Genomic DNA, 19,845 nt, shown 5'->3' with positions numbered 1-19,845 from the left:
CAGTATGGGTTGTTGGGATGTCTTAGTTTTGTAATTTTTCATAAGCTAGTTCTTTCCACTACTTCAATTGTATTTAAAGCAATGAATAAATAGCCGGTTTTCAAGTAAAACTTTAACACCCTATATCTCAGAAAACAAAGCATTTGCAGACAAAAATTATATATAATATTTCATTATTTTTTTCATGCAGAATCACTTCCTGAAGTTTATTGCACTTTTTCGCTAAACTCTCTTCATTGCTAAACATAGGAGTGAATTGAAAATTCTCACCTTGTAGGAGTCCATTTACCACTATTAGGATAGTAAATGATAACGACAATTGATGAAACCAAGAGTAAAAAAGGCGAGGTAGGATTTGTCATTAAGTAATGATCCAAATGGTCAACCAATGGGACTAATGGAACCATCAGAAAAATTGTTAATAGGAGTCCCACTATTATATCCTAAAAAGAAATAAAAAATGTATCTTGGCTATTCTATTCACAAAAGATAGTACTAAGTATTCAAAAACAAGTTCAAAACAATTTGTGCATCAACAATAGGTTTAACTTAGCAGTTAGGATTTGATGAAAGGAGATATAACTGTATTACACAGTCAACCCCAAAGATTTTTTTATCATGCAGTAAGCTTAAAATTTTGATAACAATTCTTTGATTTTTAAGAATAATTGTCCGAACTGGTGAGACATTTTTGGTTCACTTAAAAAACCAACCAATAGGCTGAAAGAGTCATTGAATTCAATATGTAGTGCATTGGTTTTTTCCAAATAAGTGTGCATGTAAGAACCCCTTAGTGATCAGGATAGTTGAATACTTACTAATACAGTATGCATTCCTAAGTATAACCTGCTGAGACAAATAACTGTGCACCAGGCAACAGCAAAAAGGATACAAAAGGGAACATTATATAAATATCTGTTCATTGTATACAAAATAACAGAAAATGGAATAGATACTCCAACCATAGCATGTGTAGAAGGCATACCATATTCTAGTTCCCATTTATTGTGAAGCCTAAAAACTGGGGCTCCAGGTCTAGGCCATTGTACAATATCTTTTATTCCTTGTCCTATAAAAATTATAATGGACTAAATCACTATCAAATTAATACTTTCAGATTAGAAAGAAATAATACTTTGATTCAGTAGAATTTGTTCATCCTACCTATGTACATAACAATTCCCCAAACAAGTACAACCCTCCTTCCAACTGCTCCATCAATGTTCCAGAACCAAAAAGGAATAAATAAAGCATAAAAAGCTTCATCACCAAGTCCAGTTCCAATAATGAACAACCAGTACCAAAATTTGTTTGTCACAATATATGCTTTGAAATCATGCTTTTCGCCCTTTATCCTACAAGTTTTCGTATGTTCCTGAATGACATTTTTTTTCTGAATTCCAAAATAACATTGAATTGATGCAACCAATTCAGGACTTTTTAGTTTCTCTACTTCAGAGAATACCATTTTAATGAAAAAAATTTCAATGATAACTATCAATTTTCAGTCAATATCTAGGTCGCTTAAATGGCTCACAGAATTCTCATTAAATTCTGAACATTTTCAGGAAATATTACATTAGCAGTTCCAAGTATTTCATTACAATTTTCGAGTTGAACATTGGACTAAAGAGAAAATTGAAAATTTGACACCTTATCTTATAGTTTGGGGTTATGAAAATTTGTCAATGATTCAGCGTTGCCAACATTTTCTTTAAAAAACTATTTGAGAATTTTTTTTATCGCTCAAAATAATTCTTGACTATATTCTCCAATTTTTTAATCATAACGGGTTCTTATCAGCACACAACATAGACCTATAATAACATGGACTGTAGAGCTGTGTCGTTCACGAACGAACGAATCAAAAGACCCGGGTCTTCAGATTCTTCAGATTCAGAACGAATGGTTCGATTGGGTCGTCTCTCTGAAAATGATTAGTTCGTTCGAACCATAGACAAATAAAGAGAAGACTGACGACTGCGTGCAGTCGTTTGAAATGTAGATGCTAGCGACCCGAGGGACAGAGTTAGGAAATAATGTATCGCTATTTCACACAAAAACATATTTCATCCTTATCTACTGTATCTACTGATGAAATGTTTTCGGCGTAAATTCCAACCTCTCTTTTGTGTTTCATTTCAGTTCTCTCCTGATTCTTATTTTCTTGCAGGTACAAGTTTGTTAATAATAATAACAATCTTTATTTCAGAAGGTTCTCATTGTTAGAAGAAGAGACAATTCAGTGATATATATTTTTCTATGGTTGACACTGTTGACAATTGACATAACAACAAGATGGAGGTTCAGTAATGTAATGACGTAGCGTCATAGAGAAAGGAGGAAAAGAGTGACGACTCAGCGGTAAAATAAATAAGCGTGATTGTGGCGACCTTATGGGCAGGGATTGGAACTAATGATGTTGATTCTGCGCATTTGGCTCCTTATTATTTCATAATTCCAAACAACTCAAAATTTGAATGAAAACCTGCACCGAAAATTGTGAAAAAACTGTAATATCAATTACAGTTTTTTCAATATTTCAGTGAGGTTTTGCATCCAACTTATTTTTTACTTAAGTAATAATACTCAACGAATTTTGACATACTTTTTATTGCAGATAATTATACAAATTGATATTTGTGAACAGAAATTAATGAAATAATTGAATCAAATTATATATATATCGTATTGTACCACTTAAATATTAAAGAAGGAAACATTTCATTTGAAGATAAAATAATTATTTTTGTGATTACTGACAAATATCCAGGAAATCGAAGGATTGATTGAGAATTGGAATCTTCAATTCTTTGGCAGAACTCCAACGTAAGCCTTTTGAAACCTGGAACAAAGTGAAAAATTGATGGTGATCCTGAAGAGACTTTTATTGAAAGTATATAAGGTGATAGCAATAGAACAATATGAAGTGAAAATATAGCTCCCTTTTCTTAAATCGACACAACTGCTCCCTTCGACATTTAGGTACTAATATAAAAAAATATTCTCTTTGTTAAATGACTCTTTTTCTTGATATTAATTTGATTTAAAATGCCTGGTCTTTTCTTCACAAAAAGGGAAACAGTATCAGTATTCGGTTGGTAATTTCTGATCCTATCTGAACTTGAATCTGTTAAACTAGTACTCGGCACATAATTAATTAAATTATTCTGATCTTAAAGCAGTGCATAATTTGGAAAATCTGGCAGGGATGAAAGTCAAAGTCTTGTTTTAGGTGTATTGAAAAAATTATCCTCACTGATATGGTCCCCACATATTTTACTCATACTCATATTAATATTTGCTGGATAGAACAGCTTCAATTGATTTATCCCATTCAAAAATTCTAGTTGGAGGTCTAAAACAGTGCTTGTTCGTGGTTGAACCCCTGACAAGTTTGGATGCAACATGAATAGATAATGATATGATGAAATGCTGATCAGTTATGACAAAAGGTGCTTTATATTTATAATTATCATACTTATACGAAAAAACTAGAAGATATATGCCTAAGATTCTTCAATACGTTGCCATCAAATATTCAAACGGAGGAAAATTTCAAAAAATACGAAAAATACATACCTACATGATCATTTATTTCAACTGGAACCCTCTAAAATTTAGGATTTTTTATGTAAAGAGTTTTTGACATTGTTTCATTTGTTATTTTTCTGTAAATGAGAACCTTCTGAAATAAAGATTGTTATTATTATTAACAAACTTGTACCTGCAAGAAAATAAGAATCAGGAGAGAACTGAAATGAAACACAAAAGAGAGGTTGGAATTTACGCCGAAAACATTTCATCAGTAGATACAGTAGATAAGGATGAAATATGTTTTTGTGTGAAATAGCGATACATTAGTTCCTAACCCTGTCCCTCGGGTCGCTAGCATCAACATTTCAAACGACAGCACGCAGTCGTCAGTCTTCTCTTTATTTGTCTATGACTGAAATGAAACACAAAAGAGAGGTTGGAATTTACGCCGAAAACATTTCATCAGTAGATACAGTAGATAAGGATGAAATATGTTTTTGTGTGAAATAGCGATACATTAGTTCCTAACCCTGTCCCTCGGGTCGCTAGCATCAACATTTCAAACGACAGCACGCAGTCGTCAGTCTTCTCTTTATTTGTCTATGTGTCAAGTAATGATTTTAGTTGCAGATCCTCGGGAACTCGAGGATTTACGACGGATTCACGAAGAAACCCGAATCATCGATCGGGTCCAAATATTTGGTCCGTTTTAGCGTATCCTATCCAAATGAGCCAAACTTTCACATTCATACCATAGAGTAAGTATAGAACAAATAGAAACTAGTTCGAGCACGTGCGCATTCCATAGCTAAGAACTAACAAGAGAGTGCATAAACGCCACTGAATTCTTAGGTTTAGTTCTTAGGTACGGTGCACTGCATAAATCCACCATAAGAATTGAACGCTAACAAATCAATGAGGGCGTTTATGCACTTTACCTAAGAACTAAGGCCCAGTTTAACGAAACAGCACTTGATCCCAGATTGATTAAACTCCGCTTGTTACTAAAGCAGGCTTAACAGTGTTTTCTGTTTCACCATGCATCAACCCGTCCGAAGATGATCGCGATTAACCAAATCGCGATTAAATAGTCAAACCATTTGGCAACGTTGTGAACAAAAAGTTATATAGTGTTCTGTATCGTATTAGCAGTGATGACCACCATTGGCGCTAGGTGTCATTCATTCATAACTCATAACATTTCAAATCATTTGTCATCTTGTAAACAAAAAACAAAGTTAATTTTTGCCGAAAATGTCGAGTGATGTGCTTCGAAATGTCGGAAACTTGCAGAAGTTAAAAAGAAATTATCCCATTTCACGAAACCACACATTCTGGAAAAAAAACTATATAAGTAATTTTATTAACTTATTTATTTTTATTAACAAGTTTAACTGCTTCTTAAATAATATTTCAATCAAACATATCAATAAATTATTCTCTGCAATAAATTTCATAAAACACAAAAACAAAGTTTACGTGTATTTTAAATGGGAAATATTGAGCCTATACATATGAGAATTTGACTTTTATTAACTGTTTTGAACTTGTAACCAATTAAGATTATGTAATGTTGTCTTTGATTGATTAAAATCCAGATGCTTTTTGGTCAAATTTCATCCAGGCTGATATATTGGTTGCTTTTGGCTTGGCTTCTGGTAACAATCAAATGATTCAATGATTCTTTGAAGGTGAAATCGTATAGCGCAGGTTTTCTTCCACTAATAATCCAGGCTGTAATGACTTGCCTTCTTCTTTTTTCAAACAGTACTGTGAGAAATACTCAAATAAACTAATCAATGTGTGTTTGAAATTGATACAACTTTTAAGTTTCAAAATTTCTTCGATCAAAACCAATAACACAAACAAACTGAAATCTAACCTCCTGTCAATGACATTTCCAATGCCAACCCGAAATCTGCAATTTAAAATGTTACAGAATGAGCCAGTACAAACTTAATTTCGATTTTCCAAAGCCACCCGGGATGTCAATAATTCCTGAATGGACTGTAAATAATTATTAATCTCAACTTGAAAGGTTATAATCCTCCAAAAATGGCCGATTAGTGCTAAATCGCGATTGGTCGATTAAATGGCGCTTTGGAGTGTGGTGAAACGCTACATTACATTAATCGTGATCTAAGGCCTAAGGCCTCACTTAAGAGCCAAGTCAAGATTAAAGCATTTGGTGAAACTGGGCCTAAGCAATCCACCTACATGTAGATGTATCGCGGGAACCTCTACATTGTTAAATTAATATACGCTCTATTAGTGATGACGTCACACACCGACATTTTAGTTCTCCTGTCACTGTTCGGAATCCAAATAAACAAATTGTCATTCAAATTAGTACGCTGTTTTTGAGGTAATTGGCTTATTTTGATGAATAAGGTTATTTAAGGAACGATTTTACTATTAATTGATAAACAGAAGGAACGAGATTAATGCCAATAAGTTCGAACTTGAAGTTCAACTAATAAACACGGCTTTATACAAAATCTGATCCTGGATAATGGCTATATTTGTGATCAAATATTATTATATTTTTATGTTGTAAACCAGAAAGAGCCAGTCAAATGTTTTTTTTTAACTTGAGCACATGGAAAATATCCAATTTTTCGGATCTTTTCAAATAATATATGGTTTTAAGAACTAGCGGATTTTTTTCGAAATTTTTTTCGGTTGGCGCGGATCTTTTCGGATTTCTTGACATAGAATTCGGGTTTTTCAGTGAAGTAGCATTGATAACACTGCTCCCCTGTACAGCACATTCTATGGTTTTGATGATCTGTGTCGGTTCTAATGATTTTCATTGTTGGTAACACTAGAGCGTCACGAATCGAATGTACCAATAGAAAATGCAGTTGGTTTGGCAGGGCAGGGCTAACGCCATTTTGAATAGAGATTGTGCGCGTTTCAGTTGATAATTTCCTGTCTAGTGTATAGATTGATTAAGTTGATTTGTGATTTTTCGTGTTATTATATTGTAAAGTAAGTAATTGAATTATTAGATCAATTAAACTTTACCTATTTTTGCAAGTTATTCCACTATTTTATCCTATTATTCGGAATATTTCATAATCTCCATTGTTAGTACCAAACCTTTACCGGTTTACCGGTTATTCAAATTTTTTTTTTATTGTGTATTTTATTTTTGCTAGAGTTAATCAGCACTACGATGTTTCTCTCAGTAACAAATAGCTAGTATTGTTTATCATATCGGTTCTTCCGTCATTCTTCATTGACGAAAGATCTAATTAGATTTGAGTTTTGTATATAACATTGTATTGTTGGTAAAAATGATGAATTAATTCGATTGTGGTCAGGAAATTCCTTTATATAATTAAAATTGTAGGAGGCATTGAAACCTTTGAATATGAAAAATATTTTGGTTTTGCTGAATTTTATATTTTAGAATTTCTTCAAGAAATTGCGTCATATATTAACAACGATAAAGATTATCATTTGTACCAACAGTTAGCAGTACAATAAAAATTACTAGATTGGTGTAATCGTGATCCAGTTTACTTTTATTCACATAATGGTGATAGGTACATTTTTTGACATATTGTTTTTACATATCATTGCTTCATTTCAACAAAGCTAGAGTATTCATCTATATAAGGCATTCACAATGATTCATTTTCATTGTCTTCATTTCTTGTAAAGAAAGAGGCTTTATGGAGGGTTCACAAACCACCTCGAATTACTAATTGTTGTTTTTAATGCATCGCAAGAGACACTCCTAACTTATGGAGCGCATTCGCCATAATTCGTATCTTTGAATATTAACGTAGGAACCGGGCTTCTCTTTATTCAAATTTCTGGATATTGGTTCTTATGAAATTTAAGGCAGTCTTCCCTATGAAGTGCGATGAATCCTAGTTCAATTTTTCACTCACAATATTCCAAACAATTTCATATATGATTATCTCTTTGTTTCCTTTCAATTACCTTGTCATTCAGTCACTTCAATGATGATTCATGTTTAAGCGAGGTGATACTTATTGAAACTGAACATACAAAATTTTCTAATATTTACACGACTAACAGTTCTTAAGTTATTTTCTCAAAAAAATTCGGTGTTGCGTAGTGAGAACTTTTCTAAAAGAGTCCTTAATGTCTACGATTGTTGATTTCAAATGTCAAATACGATTTTGATTTCAGAGGCCATTCATTCATTAAAACTTGGTTCGGAATTATGGTACTTTAAAAAAGACGGTTATTATAATTAATTATAATAATAATAATAATAATGGTTTATTAAACATAAACATTGATCGCAGAGGAAAGAGCCTGTACGCGATTAGTAATAACTCTTGGACGCAGTCCTGGCATTCAAATTCTTGGCTTAGGAAAGAAATGTTACCATCAAATGAGGCGTTTGTCGTTCCTTAATGATATTTTTTTACACTGCTTATGGTCCATCTAATTTAAAAGTAACAGATTTTTGATTTCTGTAGAAAAATTGGCAATTTTAAGTGAAAAACTCACTGCAGTAATTACTGATAAGATAATACACAAATCTTATGTATTTCACAAACACGCAGTTTGCGTTTGGTTTAATTTAAGGTGACTATTAAAACCATGGAATTTTTGTGTTGATGAAAATCAGCCAAATGTAATATCTACTAGGGCCAATGAATCTTCAATGGGTAACAACCTGTACGTTAAAACTAAGTTATATTCGATCATTTAACAAAATGCAAAAATTTGACATACCGATTAGATTAAATTTATCGATTCGTGGTTCAATCAAATTTAAAGAAAATTGAAAAAGATAGTTTTTCGAATATGGAAAATAAACATGTAATTGAATACATTTCCACGATAAACATATCCACAAGGATACATAGCTGCATCGGTGGTTCCAAGGCTTGGACTTGCGACCGCGAAGGACCTGGGTTCTAGTCCGCTATTAAACTGTTTTTTAAATAACTTTGTTAAATGCTCTTATTAATGATTTTTAATATTTGACGATAAAATAAACCACGATGTAATTTTTGCAGTGTTTTTGGTGTTTTACACTCAACCACAGGGTAGAGCGATTTGGTTGGATAGATGGCTTGAAAGCATTAATTGAGGCTAATGCATTTAATAAATGAGGTAGCTCTGCAGTATTCCAATGGCATTAATGGCAATATCTTGTTTACAGCCAGAGCCATCACAGAACACTAACTTTGTGACGACAGATAGGCAATCGTAACGAAACGCTAAACGTGCTGTAGAGTAGAAGATAATGAATATGATTCGTATGGAATAAGGAGAACAGGACCAACATAACATTAGCTTCAAGGTGTATACGAAAAAACAATTGATGTCATTTAAAACCTGTGGTAGAGCAATTCCGGAAAAAAGTGAAAACATATTTATTGCTGATGAATGTGCCTATAAAAAAATAGATAAATTCATTCTGCATTGCGATATTGTATATGTTAATACATAATTATATTCATATTTTATTTGGTGTCATGAGAATTTCGATGAAAATTTAGGGCATGTTTCATAATCTTATACAGGGACGTGTGAAAAAATATTATAATATTAATATTATAACAGGCCAATTGAAAAGTTCCCGGTCTACCATAGTGAAACACATTTTTTTGGCAAAATTCTATATAAAATCGCCTCAGTTTCGGCGATTACTTCTTCATTGGCGCTAAATTTCTTTTCAGCGAGCATTCTTTTGATGTCTTAGAACAGGAAAAAGTCGCTGGGGGCCAGATATGGCGAATACGTTGGTTGCAGAAGCAATTCGAATCCCAATTCATGCAATTTTGCCATTGTTTTCATTGATTTGTGACGCGGCACATTGTCTTGATGAAACAGCATTTTTTTTTTCTTCAAATGGGGCCGTTTTTCGACGATTTCATTTTTTAAACGATCCAATCACGCTATACAGGGTGATTCAAGTTCGAATGCCTATTAGACGTTTCTGGAGAACAAGGCCTATTTGAAATCTGAAAATTCGGAATATGACATTGTTCATGATGCCCTATTCAGCTAAAAAAAAAAACTCCGGCACTTCCGGTTATACAAGAAATGAAAAAACTTTTTTTTTCATTTTATGTCTTAGATATTATCAAGATTTCCAATCTCAATTATCCCTTCCTGAAATTATTGCTTTAGTCCTTATAGTTTTCAAATATTAAGAAAAAACCGAAAAAAAGCGAGAATTTCCTTAGTCACAATTACGTGAATTATTTTTACTGTAAATATCCTATGCGTATTCTTGATTCACTTTCTCGAACAAGAATGATGTAGGAATATCGTGCATATCTTGAACTTGAGAAATATAATCACTGGGTGTTTCAAATAGAACCCTGTAATTTTTATGATTACGTTGGATTCTACGGAGAACAATAAGGGTAGTGTCCAAACATGGTTATGCTCCCTCTCTATAATTCAAGAGTTATTCGAGATTTTATGAATTCATGTATACGTAGGGTTAATTTCATTTAATCTGTTTCTATAGTGTGTTTCAAAGCAGTACCTATTCATCTTGATCATAGAAATTAAAATATGCAATTATTTCAAAGTGGCAGGTGTATTCATTATTGAAGCTAGTAGATTATAATTTCACGAAATGAATCCGTTATTCAAATTTTTATGAAATTCTGGATCTATCCCATATCCACGGTGAGTGCAACAGAATTGTTTCGAGAACTTTCATTGTCTTCATTTCTTGTAAAGAAAGAGGCTTTATGGAGGGTTCACAAACCAACTCGAATTACTAATTGTTGTTTTTAATGCATCGCAAGAGACACTCCTAACTTATGGAGCGCATTCGCCATAATTCGTATCTTTGAGTATTAACGTAGGAACCGGGCTTCTCTTTATTCAAATTTCTGGATATTGGTTCTTATGAAATTTAAGGCAGTCTTCCCTATGAAGTGCGATGAATCCTAGTTCAATTTTTCACTCACAATATTCCAAACAATTTCATATATGATTATCTCTTTGTTTCCTTTCAATTACCTTGTCATTCAGTCACTTCAATGATGATTCATGTTTAAGCGAGGTGATAGTTATTGAAACTGAACATACAAAATTTTCTAATATTTGTAATTGTAGAGCACTCAATCAGAAATGTCCACATTTACCACCAGGTAACGAGAAGATATTTCGGAAGTATAAAATGTATTCTACCGCTTTTTTATATGTATAGAATATTCATCAACTTTGGCACACAAGAGTGCTGCATGATTTTATCTCATATGGTATACTATATCCAAAGTCACTTGAACTAGTCTATGAAAACGCTTGGCCAGAGATAATTGCAAAACAGTCATAAACCATAGACGCACACTTTTCAAACCCTTGAGTTGAAAATAATATTTTTGCGTATGTATGGGACTCAGACGTCGATTCTTTCAGAAAATTTGTGACGGGAGTAGCTTTTGCTGTCACATCAAAAATGATACTGTCATTCTACGGTGTTATAATTTGATTATTCTTTATTCTCGACCTGTAACATACTATCAAGAAACATTATCAACGATGATGAACTGATCGTTGCATAAAATTATAAGAGCACAAAAATGTTTGAGATGAATTCGGAAATGTTCTGTCTGAAGATTAGACAAACTAGGGTAGAATAGGTGCATGACCTTGAGATCCTTGAATGACGTCCAATTTTCTACGTCAAAGTAGCAGCTACGTTGCCGAATTGAATTTAATTTCTTCGTTATATTGTAAGGCGAAATGTATGTCCCGCAGTGGAAGCAGAAGGCTAAATGATAATGATCTACAGGGTGATTCACCGCGATGGCCTATTAGACGTTTATGGTAAACTAATAATAATTTTGTGCTGAAAATTTATACAATTTCCTTTTATACCGGAAACAGAGTACTCTTTTCTTATTCCAAACGGCATAACCAGTATAATAGCTGCTTTCCAGTCAGGTGCGTGTCACCCCGGGGCTCGGTGCACTAGAGCTTCGAGCCCTTGCTATGAGTGGAACGCGCCAAAATGAAACTGTCAAATTGAACGTAAACAAACCAGCGTTCTACAGCTGTCTCGTAGTAACGGTCTTCTTTCTCTCTCACACCGGTCAGGGGTTGTCCATTAATCACGTGATCTTTTTTTAGCATTTTTTTAACCCCCCTCCCCCATTGGTGATACGTATTGAGGTTTAAGACCACCCCCCCTCCCCCTTCTCAACATCACGTGTATTTTTAGTATCTACAACGAATCTTAAAATTTTCTGAATATTATCTTAATTTAAATACAGGTATAAACTATAATCTTATTTTATTCTGAAATTAAGGACCATAATAAAAATGTCTACACCAGGTTGCAAGTTTTTTTTGATTGCCATAACAATAATAATAAACGAAGAGTGTAATTATAGGAAAAACATGTATTGTACTAGTACATGAATATATTTAATGTAGTCAAGGCCACTACACGCCGCGACGTGCCGCTTAATATTTGTTTAAAAATCGCGCGTTTGACAAAAAAATAAATACACGTGATATCTTACTACACCCCCCTCCCCCTTGTGATATTTTCGTGATTTTTATCAAACCCCTCCCCCCCCTTTCAAGCCTCACATGATTAATGGACAACCCCTCAGGGCTCGAAGCCCCGCAAATGCGGGGGGTGCTTCAGGGGAAAGGGGAAGGTAACGCGATGGCTCGACGCCCTGTTTACTGGAACACTACAAGTGCGCTTAGGTACGCTTCGGAGCTGTACCGAGGAGCTCCTGACGTTGGCTGGAAAGCAGCTATTATTGCATTATCAGATAGCTTGGTTGATGATAATTTTAGCAATAGGGCAATACTTGAGTATAAGCTCAATGGTTCATGAGTTATAGATATCTTATGAAAAAGTTTTTGGAAAAAATTATATTTTTTATTCATTCAGTCAATTTTACGTAGGTATAAAAAGAGAGGAGTTTCAAGCAAATCCTATACTTACAGAGTTATCGAGGAAAAACTTGAACTAAGGAAAACTGCAATTTCTCATTGAATGGAGTAGTATATGACTTCTAGAAAACATAGAAAGAAACTGAAGAGTCGAAATTTTATGAATTGTAATAAATTATTCGTTAAGATGGTTGAGAATCCATAAACCAATAAAAGTTTCAATTATGAATAATTAATGACATTTCATGAAATGTCAAATTTAGTCATCCAAATTTCGATTTTAGTTCCTATGTTTTCCGGAAGTCATAGACTACTCCACTGAGTTAGAAATTGTAGTATTTCCTTAGTTCAAGTTTTTCCTCGATAACTCTTAAATTTTTCGTATTCAGAATCAGAATAGATATTCAAAGATATAGGTAACCTATTATTAAAACTGTTCCGACTGATGACTGGAAATGGTGATATATTTCTACTTTCTATAAAATAATTGATTGATTTTTCAATCTGGCTTCGTACAGTCCATTCAGGAATTATTGACATCGAAGTAGGTCATGAACGTCTAGTCGCGGCTTTATTTCTGGTTACAAAAATATCACTAAAAATTGCTATGGTTCATCATTTTCGAATTTTCGAAATTACGATTATTACGAAGGGACGCATACAGTCATGATTTCATAAATGGAAATTCAGATTATATAACGTAAAAATATAGTAAAATACTATCTCATTTCAAGGAAATCTAATGGAGAGATATCTATTCATTTAGGAGTCGCCCATGAAAGATCCCATTGAAGATCATTAAAATTGCATATTCCTTTTCACCAAAGGCTCTTCAGAAATTGTTGCATTACTGATGGAAACTGGATAGCAACCTGCTTGCAAAATTCTTATCAAATAACTCTTATGGATCATTTTAACTGTGGTGTCTAAACTGGTGAAGAAAACAGAAAAAACTGGTTGATAAATTTAAATAGTGTAGCTTAGTGAATGGAAGAGCCATATCATAATAAGACAGAAATAAAATTCGAAGAATCCATTTAGTATATGAAAAATTTTGACATCACAGTTGTACTGTAACTTTCAAAATTGGAATCAATTTATCAGCCGATGTGTAAAATAACTTTCTAAAGTCACTATTTATTGAAACTGTTCATGAAATGAATGATTGATTAAACGAGTTTTCTGTTTTTTATTGAAATGTTTTTATACTAGTTTCTATTAAATTACATAAATTATTTTGCCCATAACAGCTTTAACTCACTCACTAAAAGCATTTTTGCATGAAATTATTTTTAATTTGTGAATTTTAAAATTTTATTGCATTATCTTCAAGTGGGTAAGAGGTGAAGAAATTCTTGAAGTTACTCTTCTGAATATAATTTTCGATTAAATACTCAGTAAAAATTCTATAAGGCAATTGGGATTTATTAGATTTTTGGATTACTCATTGAAGAACAAAAAACAGATATAACAATACTTAATTTCACTATAGAATATAAATAAACTATGGATGCAATGCCAAGACTTTGTTTAGCAATCCAATTATAAAATAATTCTCTCTTCATAGATTTATATAATCCTCATGATCACCACTGTCAAAACAAAACATCCAGGTAAAAATCCAAATATCCAGCATTCAAAATAGTGCTCCTTCTACTTTTACCCTTGAATATACTTGAAAAACATTTTGTTTTCTTTCTAGAGTCCACTGTTGAATAATGCTGGCATTTTCAAATAACCAAGTTTCCTCCAGTTAAATGAATTTCACATTTTGTTGCAAATATTCTCTGTATTCACCATAAAATCGTACTCAACTTATTATATTTTTCTGTTTATCAATAAGAATTTTCCTTTTATTAACTGTTTTGAACTTGTAACCAATTAAGTTTATGTAATGTTGTCTTTGATTGATTAAAATCCAGATGCTTTTTGGCCAAATTTCATCCAGGCTGATATATTTGTTGCTTTTGGCTCGGCTTCTGGTAACAATCAAATCATTCAATGATTCTTTGAAGGTGAAATCGTATTGCACAGGTTTTCTTCCACTAATAATCCAGGTTGTAATGACTTGCCTTCTTCTTTTTTCAAACAGTGCTGTGAGAAATACTCAAATAAACTAATCAATGTGTGTTTGAAATTGATACAACTTTTAAGTTTCAAAATTTCTTCGATCAAAACCAATAACACAAACAAACTGAAATCTAACCTCCTGTCAATGACATTTCCAATGCCAACCCGAAATCTGCAATTCAAAATGTTACTGAATGAGCCAGTACCAACTTAATTTCGATTTTCCAAAGCCACCCGGGATGTCAATAATTCCTGAATGGACTGGTCCATATGGTTTTTCTGGGTGGGAACTCCAGTATAATGGATATTAACAAAGTATGAAACATCCTTTCAAGATATGTATCTTCTCATTTAAGTGTGTGATGAAGATGAGAAAATTTCTGATTTAAAGTTCGATCGTGAATATGGAATTCCATATTCAGGATGCATTGCAATATTAATAACTTTATAATACAAGTATAGATGGTATTGATATTGCTACACAAGTTCAAAATGAACAAGTGGTAAAATGAGGCTTCTTCACGGGCGTTATACATTATTTATTTAATTCACTGAATTTTATTTGAAATTATAGAATTATTTCCATAAATATCGTTAAGTGATTTTTGCCTTGAAAAATGTTGGTTGGCAGAACGGTTGGCAGAACAGTTTTCTGTATCACAAGTTTGACAGATAATAAATAGATAAATCCGTTCTATTCTATTTTGTTCCACAAGATGTGCCAGAATGAACGGATTTGCCACAGAATTAGAGAAGAGTATATACAGAATTTTGTCATTTGAATAGCGGAAAAAGTGGAATCAAATTGGTGTAGCTTTGATAATGAAAGCACCTGTCACATGTAAAGTAATTAGATATTTAAATTCCTATGATCGCAGAGTATTATTGCTATAGTTCATTCAGGAATTATTGACATCGGAGTAGGCCTTGAACGTCTAGTCGCGGCTTTATTATGGTTACAGAAATATCACTGAAAAATGCTGTGGTTTATCATGGAAATAACCGAATATATTATTTTCAACATTTTTGTATCTGAAAGATCCTAAATTTTCGAAATTACGAAGGGACGCATACAGTCATGATTTCATAAATTGGAATTCAGGTTATCTTAGTATATATATTTCTTGTGTGCGTGTGTATGTGACTGAACTCCTCCTAAACGACTGGACCAATTTTGATGAAATTTTTTGTGTGTGAGATTCGAGAATGGTTTAGATTTACAGTTTGGTCTACTGGAAAATGTTTTTTCAATTAATTTCTTATTTATAAGGAGTTGTTGATTTTGGAATGTCAAACGATGACATTTTGTGGCTTAGAAATAGAAAATCCGTGTTTTTCTCACGGCCAATTGTACGTTGCGTGTTCCAGAGTTGGAAAACCATCGAGTTTGTTTGTTCATACTCCTCATGGACTAACTAAAAATATTGTACATCCAATGGCATTACGATAAATTAAGTTTTTGTAAATTAAAAAAAAAATATATATATGTTATAAAATGTTTTGAGTGCAAGCTTTTTCACCTTTCATTAAAATGAGTTAAAGTTTTCATTTACGATGCTGTTATTTATTTAACAAAGTAATAACTTTTCAATAATAATTTTCATCAAAGCGGTCCAGATTGTTTCAGCTCATTAAAAAAAGTATGAAATTAAAGACGTGTGTACAGGACAACGTCTGTCGGGTCCGCTAGTATAACGTAAAAATATAGTGGAATGCTATCTCATTTCAAAGGAATCCAATAAAAAGATATGTTTTCATTTAAGAGTCGCCCATGAAAGATTCCATTGAAGATCATTAAAATATGCATATTCCTCTTCACCAAAAGCTTTTCAAAAATTGTTGCATTCTTGATGGGCACTGAATACCAACTTGCTTGTATATACAATTCTTATCATATAACTCTCATGGATCATTTTAACTGTGGTAGCTAAACTGGAAAAGAACACAAAAACAAACTGGATAATAAATCTAAATGAAGCTAAATTTAAAGAATCCATTCAGTATATGAAGAATTTTAACATTGCAGTTGTACTGTGACTTTCAAAATTGGAAGCAACTTATTTATGTGTAAAATACTTTCATGAGTCACTATTTATTGAAACTGTTCATAACATGAATGCTTGATTACACTTGTATGAAAAATATAGATACTATTTGTTCGCTCAAGTTTTCTATCTTTTATCCTATATGGAAATGCTTTTATACTATTTGCTATTGAATTAAATAGAAAATTTTGCCCATAACAGCTTTGATTCAATTACTAAGCATTTTTGTATGAAATTATTTTTAATATGTTAATTTCAGAATTTTATTGCATTCTGTTATTATCTTCAAGTGGTTAAAAGCTGAAGAAATTCTTAAATTTACTCTTCTAAATAAAGTTTTTGATTGAACACTCAGTAAAATTCTATGAAGGAATTGAAATTTATTAAATTTTTTGCATTACTCATTTAAGAACAAATCGAGACTTTGTTTACAGATATTTTTATAATATAGCTTGATATAATATAACTTAGGTCAAGCTCCATTAATTTTTGAAATTCATTATTTGAGCTGTAAACACATTATTCCAATTATCTGCAGAAAAGGTATTTAGCAACCCAATTATAAAATAATTCTCCCTTCATAGATTTATATAATCCTCATGATCACCACTGTCAAAACAAAAAATCCAGGTAAAAATCCATCAATCCAGCATTCAAAATAGTGCTCCTTCTACTTTTACCCTTGAAAATACTTGAAAAACTTTTTGTTCTCTTTCTAGAGTTCACTGTTGAATAAGACTGCCATTTTTAAATAACCAAGTTTCCTCCAGATAAATGAATTTCAAATTTTGTTGCAAATATTCTCTGTATTCACTATAAATCGTACTCAACTTATTATATTTTTCTGTTTTTCGATAAAAACTTTCCTTTTATTAACCGTTTTGAACTTGTAACCAATGCTTTTAGGTCAAATTTCATTCAGACTGATATATTGGTTGCTTTTGGTAACAATCAAATTATTCAATGGTTCTTTGGAGGTGAAGTATTGCACAGGTTTTCTTCGACTAATAATCCAGGCTGTAATGACTTGCCTTCTTCTTTTTTCAAGCAGTACTGTGAGAAATACTCGAATAAACTAATCAATATGTGTTTGAAATTGATACACTTTTTTAATTTCAAAATTTCTTGGATCAAGAATACAAACAAACTGAACAATCTAACCTCCTGTCAATGACATTTCCAATGCCAATCCGAAATCTGCAATTCAAAATGTTACTGAATGAGCCAGTACCAACTTAATTTCGATTTTTCACAGCCACCCGAATGGAATTACCTGAATTGTCTGAAAAGAGATGGATGAAATTGACTCTCCAGCTGCTTTCCAGTCAGGTGCGTGTCACCCCGGGGCTCGGCGCACTAGAGCTTCGTGCCCTTGCTATGAGTGGAACGCGCCAAAACGAAACTGTCGAATTTGGGAGCATAATTATGTTTTTCTCCGTAGAATCCATCGCAATCTTAAAAATATAGGGTTCTGATTTGAAAATCGAAAGTTATGATCAAATTTTGTTCACAATTTTTGGCACAATATTTGAAACATCCTGTGATGATATTTCTCAAATTCAAGATATGCACGATATTCCTACATCATTGTAGTTCAAGAAAATGAATCGATTATAAAAAAATTATTCACGTAATTGTGACTAAGAAAATTCTCTTTTTTTCGGTTATTTCTTAATATTTTGGAAATTATAAGGACTAACGCAATAATTTTAGGAAGCAGTAATTGAGAATGGAAATCTTGAAAATATCCATGACTTGAAATGAATGAAAAGTTTTTTTTGCAAAATTTTTTCATTTCTTGTATAACCGGAAGTGCCGGAGCTTCGAAAATATTTTAGCTGAATAGGGCATTATGAACAATGTCATATTCCGAATTTTCAGATTTCAAATAGGCCCCGTTCTCCAGAAACGTCTTAAAGACATTCGAACTTGAAACACCCTGTACAATAATCGCTGTTGATGGTCTTGCCTTTTCGAAGGTAATCAATGAAATGAAACCTTGCGCATCCCAGAATACTGATGCCATAAACTTGCCAGCTGACTGTTGTGTTTTTCCTCGCTTTTTTGGATTCGGTATCGTGTGTAGTCCACACAGCTGAATTCAAACTGATGCAAAAATTCAGGTTTATTGCACTTGAACAGCTTCAAAGACTGCTCAGAATCATTAACACGTTGTTGCTTTTGATCGATTGTGAGCTCGCGCGGCACCCATTTTGTAAACATCTTTCTTATGTACAAATTTTCGTGAATGACACGATGTTGTACACGTTCAGAGTTCAGATGATATCTTCACAATGTCTGCTATCTCGATCAACTTCACTTTACGGCCATTCGAACATTTTTTGAACTTATTGATTTTTTCGTCGGTGACATCCTCTTTTGGGCGCCCACTGCGTTCGCCGTCGTCGGTGCTCATTTCACCATGTTTAAAATGTGCATACCAGTCAATGATGGTTGATTTTCCTGGTGCAGACCCCGGAAACTCTTCATCAAGCCAAGATTTTGCTTCAACTGTATTATTTCCCTTCAAAAATCAATATTTTATCAACTCACGAAATTAATTAATGTTCCGATTGCTGTCAAATTTTGATACGTATCGTTTGAAGGTTGGTACTAGCTAAAAATAATATGGATTTAATAGTAGCACCGCCATCTGTGCATCACACCGGGGACTTTTCAATTGGCCTAATATATTCCGCTTACGCATATTTAATATTTACTATGCCTTCCAGATATTTAACAGGACAAATACTGTCTGTCCTGTATCCAGTAGGATACTATTAATGTTGAATTTTCCTTATGGTGTTTAGTAAAGGAGCATCGATCTTTTTTACCGTTATACAGGGTAAGAACTTTTTGAGGGGCACTATAGGAATATTGAAAACCGTTAGAAATACAGGGTGGCTTAAATAACAAAAAAGTAATTTAGGGATGAGTGTTGGTGTGAACATATCTAAAATATCTCCAATGGTTCCAGAGATATCACGAAAAAACTAATAATCGAGATTTTCTTTTTTTCTGTTCAACTCATTTGTTTCTGGAGATAACTCCACGAAATTCGCAGAAAAAAAGGGATCTTGAATTTTAGTTTTTTCTTGATATCTTGGGAACCATTCGAGATATTTTAGATCTGTTCACACCAACACACTCATCCCTAAATAACGCATTTTTTTTTTTGTAATTCAAGCCACTCTGTATTTCTAACGGTTTTCGATATCCCTATAGTGCCCCTCTAAATAGTTCTAACCCTGTATATTGAAAGTGAATAATGTACAAAGAACCCATTGAAAATTGGCCTTTACTTTTTGACAGAATCATCTTC

The 19,845-nt window shown here is 32.9% G+C and overlaps 2 protein-coding genes and 1 long non-coding RNA gene across 4 annotated transcripts in view; 1 reads left to right on the top strand and 2 right to left on the bottom strand.

Moving 5' to 3' along the window:
- Positions 1–1,879, bottom strand: part of LOC123679601 (sphingosine-1-phosphate phosphatase 1-like) — a 52,988-nt gene extending 51,109 nt beyond the window's left edge. Inside the window, exons 1-3 of one of the 2 annotated variants that reach the window (XM_045616970.1) lie at positions 1,165–1,879; positions 819–1,069; positions 271–443 (exon numbers count right to left, since the gene is read on the bottom strand). In XM_045616970.1, the coding sequence (XP_045472926.1) occupies positions 271–443; positions 819–1,069; positions 1,165–1,468 (728 nt within the window). In that variant the 5' untranslated portion in view covers positions 1,469–1,879. The remainder of the gene's footprint in view (positions 1–270; positions 444–818; positions 1,070–1,164) is intronic. The other variant, XM_045616969.1, reaches the window with a different exon arrangement.
- Positions 1,880–2,665: 786 nt separating this feature from the next.
- Positions 2,666–4,294, bottom strand: LOC123681061. The gene is made up of 2 exons (XR_006747603.1): positions 3,583–4,294; positions 2,666–2,845 (listed from the first exon to the last, which is right to left on the bottom strand). It is a non-coding gene; the product is annotated as an uncharacterized LOC123681061 (long non-coding RNA).
- A 2,077-nt stretch (positions 4,295–6,371) lies between these two features.
- Positions 6,372–19,845, top strand: part of LOC123681060 (A-kinase anchor protein 200) — a 79,903-nt gene continuing 66,429 nt past the window's right edge. The window contains exon 1 of the mRNA XM_045619251.1: positions 6,372–6,528. The gene's annotated coding sequence lies outside the window, so the exon portion shown is untranslated. The remainder of the gene's footprint in view (positions 6,529–19,845) is intronic.

Source organism: Harmonia axyridis, chromosome 5, assembly GCF_914767665.1.
Source record: "Harmonia axyridis chromosome 5, icHarAxyr1.1, whole genome shotgun sequence".
In the NCBI taxonomy this organism is placed as follows: Eukaryota; Metazoa; Arthropoda; class Insecta; order Coleoptera; family Coccinellidae; genus Harmonia; species Harmonia axyridis.
Note: the sequence above shows the minus strand (reverse complement) of the source record. Positions and strands in the feature narration are given on the sequence as shown.